We start from the raw sequence: 5208 nt of genomic DNA on the forward strand, positions 1-5208 counted from the left end.
GGGGGGGGTTGGGGTGGGGTGGGGGCAGGAGGGGGTGTCTTCAGGCTGGGCTGGAGAGTGTGATGCCAGCCAGCCATTAGCCCCCCGGCAGAGGAATCATGATGTCCCCATGGTGTCCTGGGGGACAGGGGCACCGTGAACCATTTGGGGCCCCCGTCCACCCCCAGGCCCAAGCACACGCCGAGCCACGGATGAACAAAACCTGGCACCCAGCAGCACCCCCCCAAATCTCTTCCTGAGCTGGGATGACCAGGGCAGGGCTGGGGCGGGGGGGGGGCACCCCTGTGGGTTGATGCTGCTCCTCCTGGCTTGTCCCTGGCACCCCTCCATCTCACCCAGTTTTTGGGGGGGACACCAAGCCGTCACCCCCAGGAGGGGGGAGCTGTGGGGCTGAGGGCTGGGCTGGGGATTTTCCACCTTCCCCCCCACAACCCCCCGAGGCTGCATCCAGCCATCCTCCGGCTTCGGCATGTCGTCCCCTGCCTTTGGGCTCCCAGCCCCCGGCCACCCTCTGCTCTGGGGCCGAATGGCAGCTTTAATTAAAACTTAATCACAGAAAGAGAGAGGCGGGAGGGTCCTGGCCTTTGCCAGCAGCCCCGCTTTTGCAGGACTTTGCTGATTTTCCAAAAAAACAAAAAAAGTCATCCCCCCCCCCCAAACCTCCCTAGGTGCTGAGGATGGGGCTGTTGGTGTTTAATCCTCGTGGGCCCCCTGTTTTCCGGCCGGCTGGAGCAGGACGATGGGGATGAGCCTCCCTGGGTGGGAGAGCAGCTGCCAGGATTAACCCGCTGCCCCCGGATGAAAAGCTGGGCTTTGGCAAGTCCCACTTGACACTGGTTTCCAGCCAGCTGGGATCCGGGGAAGGGGGGGGTGGGGGGGAACCCTGTGGTTTCCAGCTCAGCTGGTAACACGACGGCCTCGTTAGCTGGCGGCCTGATGAACCAGAGGTCCCGAGAGAGAGCAGAGATGTGAGCGAGGGACACTTCCAGTGTCATCTCCCAAACCCGGCACATCGAGGAACCAGGGCTGGGGATTCACCAGCCCTTGGAGAAACATCTCCAGAAGCTGGGCTGTGTGGGATGCCAGCCCCTTGGGTATCCTACCCGCCCCCTGCTCTGCTGGCAAAGCCACCGGTCACCCTCTGAGGTGCCCAGACGAGCAGAGTCATTAGAAATGGGGTGAACAGGTAAGGAGGGGACACGCTCATGGCTCTCTGTGGCTCACTTTGTCCCCATGTGCCAGCCCCGGGCAGGGTGGCAGCTCTGGATGTGACCTTGGCAGGAGGAGGAGATGAAGGGGCCAGCTCCCTTCGAGCCTGGGGAGATGAAGGGCATGAGTGCCCAGCATCCCTACAAACCCAGGAGCCACGGGCTCCAAAAACCATCCCACCCCTCTCCAGCCACTGCTGCAGCAGCCCCTGTCCCCCACATCCCACAGGGAAGCTCAGACTGGCCGGGGGAGCCCCTAAACCCTGCTGGGAGAGGGAGAGGGGGGGGTTGTCCTCTGAAAGCATCCAAATTCACTGGCTGGTGGTTATTTTGCCAGTGGCCACAGCCCCCAACCCTGCAGCCCCCCCCGTGGCTGCGGCTCCCAAAAGCCCAAGACTCGACTGCAGCGCCGGCGCGGACAAGCCAGCACATCAGGGAAAATTTCCAGTCTTCCTCTTTTACAGTCTCTGTCTCCTGCCGCGGAGGGAGCTAACTGGAACAAATACTCTGTAGAAATACTTCAGTATTTTCCTCTCGCGCGTGCGCTCTCTCTTTTTTTTTTGTTTTTTTTTTTGTTTTTTTTTCTGGGTTGTGAGTACAGCTGTAGATTCAGTGAGCTGGTTCAATTATAATAAAATATACAGTATATATTGTAAATGAGCCTGCCGGGCACAGAGCGGTTTCTTCATAGGGTTGGGGGGGGAAGAAGGGCAGTAAGACAGGGTTAACTTGCTCCCTCTCTCCCTGCAGGCTTATTCGTGTCCAGCTCCCCGAGGACCTACCCTCTTCTACCCCTTCCCTCTCTCCAGCCATCCATGGCTTGCTCTTCACTGGTGCATCAGCCTCTGGCTCCTGCAGAGCAGCACTGGGCACCAGTTGTGTCTGATTGCCCAGACCATCCTGTGCTGGGTGGGGGGAACCCTCTGAGGAAGCCCTACTGCCAGGGCAGAGGTGTCCCCTTGCATCCTTCCCATCTTCTTGCATCCTTCCCTGCATCCCTCCTATTTGCCTGCAACCCTCCCATCCATCTCATCTGTCCCTGCAGCCTTCCCTGCATCCCTCCCTGCATCACTCCTGTCCCTCCCTGAATCTGTCTCTGCATTCCTCCTCTCCCTTTGGCATCCCTTGTCTCCCTGCATCCCTCCTCTGCATCCCTCCCTGCATCCTCCTCTGCATCCCTCCTCTGCATCCCTCCCTGCATCCTCCTCTGCATCCCTCCTCTGCATCCCTCCCTCCATCCTCCTCTGCATCCCCCCTCTGCATCCCTCCCTGCATCCTCCTCTGCATCCCTCCCTGCATCACTCTGGTCCCTCCCTGAATCTGTCTCTGCATTCCTCTCCTCCTTTTCTGCGTCCCTCCCCTCCTCTGCATCCCTCCCCTCATCCCTCCCATCCCTCCCTGCATCCCTCCCCTCTTCCCTCCTCTCCCTCCCTGTGTCCCTCCCTGTATCCCTCCCGTCCCTCCCTGCAACACTCCCTGCATTGTTCCCTACCCTCCCTGCATCCCTCCCTGCGTCATTCTCTGCATCCCTCCCCGCATCCCTCCCCATCCCCTCACCCCCACACTCCCTGCAGCTCCTCGCCCCCTCTCTTTTCCCCCAGCCCCAGCAGGATGCAGCTCCCACCTCCATCCCCAGCTCCCTTCAGCCCTTTCCCCCAGTCGGTGACAGCAGTGACAACTCCAGGCTCTGCCCCAGACAAAGGGGTTTGGCAGAGGCTGGCACCCAGTGCAGCCACAAGTGGGGGGGCACCCCCAAAATCCCCTGCTGAGGCATCCCCCCTGCGTCCCTCCTTACTGTGTCCCCATCTGTGCCCCGTGGGAAGGGCTCCCCAGAGTCACCATCCTTGCACTGAGTGGGCCAGGTCTCAGCTCCTACCTCTCTCCTGGTGCCGGTCACAGGTTTCTTTGAAGCAAAACAGCCAGAGCTCAGCTCTGGGAGGGCACATCCCACCACTGTGCTTTTGTCCCCCAAAAACTGACTGGTCCCACTCTCCGAGGCTGGGGAGCAGAGAGGGATAGGGTGGAGGTGGTGGGGTCCCAGGGGCTGCCAGGATCACCGGGCTTGGAAAACCCCTTCCTCAGCATCGGGGGCCTGGAAACTGGCCCTAAATGGGAATCCCTCCCCAGATGCCAGGAGGGGGGCACTTGAGAGTCACCTTTGGAGGTGAGGGCAAAAGACTACGGGAAGGAGCCACCTTCCCTACCCCAAGAGGGTGCTGACCCCTCTAGCCCCTCTGACTCCATCAGCTCTATCAGCTCCCCAGCCCCCATGAGGTCCCGCCAACCCCCATCATGTCCCATGAGCCCCCATCAATCCCTACTGGTCCCATTGGCCCCCAGTAAGACCCATCACCTCCTACCAGTCCCCATCAATCCCTACTGGTCCCATTGGCCCCCAGTAAGACCCATCAGCCCCTACCAGTCCCCATCAATCCCTACTGATCCCATTGGCCCCCAGAAAGACCCATCAGCCCCTACCAGTCCCCATCAATCCCTACTGGTCCCATTGGCCCCCAGTAAGACCCATCACCCCCTACCAGTCCCCATCAATCCCTACTGGTCCCATTGGCCCCCAGTAAGACCCATCACCCCCTACCAGTCCCCATCAATCCCTACTGGTCCCATTGGCCCCCAGTAAGACCCATCACCCCCTACCAGTCCCCATCAATCCCTACTGGTCCCATTGGCCCCCAGTAAGACCCATCAGCCCCTACCAGTCCCCATCAATCCCTACTGGTCCCATTGGCTCCCAGTAAGACCCATCACCCCCTACCAGTCCCCATCAATCCCTACTGGTCCTATTGGCCCCCAGAAAGACCCATCACCCCCTACCAGTCCCCATTAATCCCCACTGGTCCCATTGAAGCCCCATGAGCCTCAACAGCCCCACGGGCCCCAGGGACCCCCACCCCCAGGGGCCGAGGCAGCTTCACCCCAACTTGTTGCTGGGGGTTCCCCACCGCAAGGTTGAGCCCGGGGGCCACAGAGGTGCTGGATTGCTGGGGGGCTCCAGAAGCTTCTGGCTGGAGGGTGACGCAGCAGCACGGGGCCATGCACGGGCTCCTCCACTGACTCATCCCCCCCTTTCCGAGGTGCTGGCCCAGCCCCAGCCCCCTCCCCATCCCTGGGATGGTTTTACGGGTGAGAAATGCAGGCAGGCGGGGGTGAGGCCGGGAGCAGCTCCAAGGGCCATCCATCACTCTCAACCAGCCAAACCTCCCGCGGCGAGAGCCAGATGGACATTTCTCTGGCGGGGAGGGACCCGGGGAGGGGAGGGGATGGGGGGGTGCTGCCAGCTCCATCCCTGTGCCGCCCACCCCGGCGAAATGCGGCTGCGTGCGGCCGCCCCAACCCAGGGAAAGTTTCTCGTCTCTTCCCTGGGCCCTGCTGCAATTTCCATTAATAGCCAGCTGAGCCTCCCGGCTAAAAATAACCCACCCGCCCTCTTCATAAGTGGCCGGTGGCCACCACCCTTCTCCACCCCCCCTTAAGCAGCCCCGTGCACCATGGCCGAACGCCGCGTCCCCTTCACCTTCCTGCGCAGCCCCAGCTGGGACCCCTTCCGCGACTGGTACCATGGCAGCCGCCTCTTCGACCAGTCCTTCGGGATGCCCCACATCCCCGAGGATTGGTACAAGTGGCCCAGCGGCACCGCCTGGCCCGGCTATTTCCGTCTCTTGCCCCGGGAGAGCGCCCTGATGCCGGCCCCCGGGTCGCCCTTCGGGCAGGCGCTGAGCCGGCAGCTCAGCAGCGGCATCTCCGAGATCCGCCAGACCGCCGACAGCTGGAAGGTCACCTTGGACGTCAACCACTTCGCCCCCGAGGAGCTGGTGGTCAAGACCAAGGACAATATCGTGGAGATCACCGGTGGGTGATGGGGATATGGAGGGTGGGGGGGTGGGGTGGGGTGTGGTCCCCGCTGGAGCTTAGTTTATGGGACGGGGGGGAGGAAAAAAGGGGTGGAAAGGCAAAGCAGAGCAGAAGTGATGGGAAGGAAGAG

General features: G+C 61.7%; 2 protein-coding genes across 2 annotated transcripts in view; both read left to right on the top strand.

Annotated features, from left to right (window-relative positions):
• Positions 1 to 3610, top strand: part of SRRM3 (serine/arginine repetitive matrix 3) — a 30338-nt gene extending 26728 nt beyond the window's left edge. The window contains exon 15 of the mRNA XM_014953026.1: positions 3549 to 3610. Coding sequence (XP_014808512.1) covers positions 3549 to 3610 — 62 coding nt within the window. The remainder of the gene's footprint in view (positions 1 to 3548) is intronic.
• A 969-nt stretch (positions 3611 to 4579) lies between these two features.
• Positions 4580 to 5208, top strand: part of HSPB1 (heat shock protein family B (small) member 1) — a 1583-nt gene continuing 954 nt past the window's right edge. Inside the window, exon 1 of the mRNA XM_014953090.1 lies at positions 4580 to 5075. Coding sequence (XP_014808576.1) covers positions 4715 to 5075 — 361 coding nt within the window. The 5' untranslated portion in view covers positions 4580 to 4714. The remainder of the gene's footprint in view (positions 5076 to 5208) is intronic.

This window comes from Calidris pugnax, unplaced genomic scaffold (assembly GCF_001431845.1).
Source record: "Calidris pugnax isolate Ruff unplaced genomic scaffold, ASM143184v1 scaffold133, whole genome shotgun sequence".
Classification (NCBI taxonomy): Eukaryota; Metazoa; Chordata; class Aves; order Charadriiformes; family Scolopacidae; genus Calidris; species Calidris pugnax.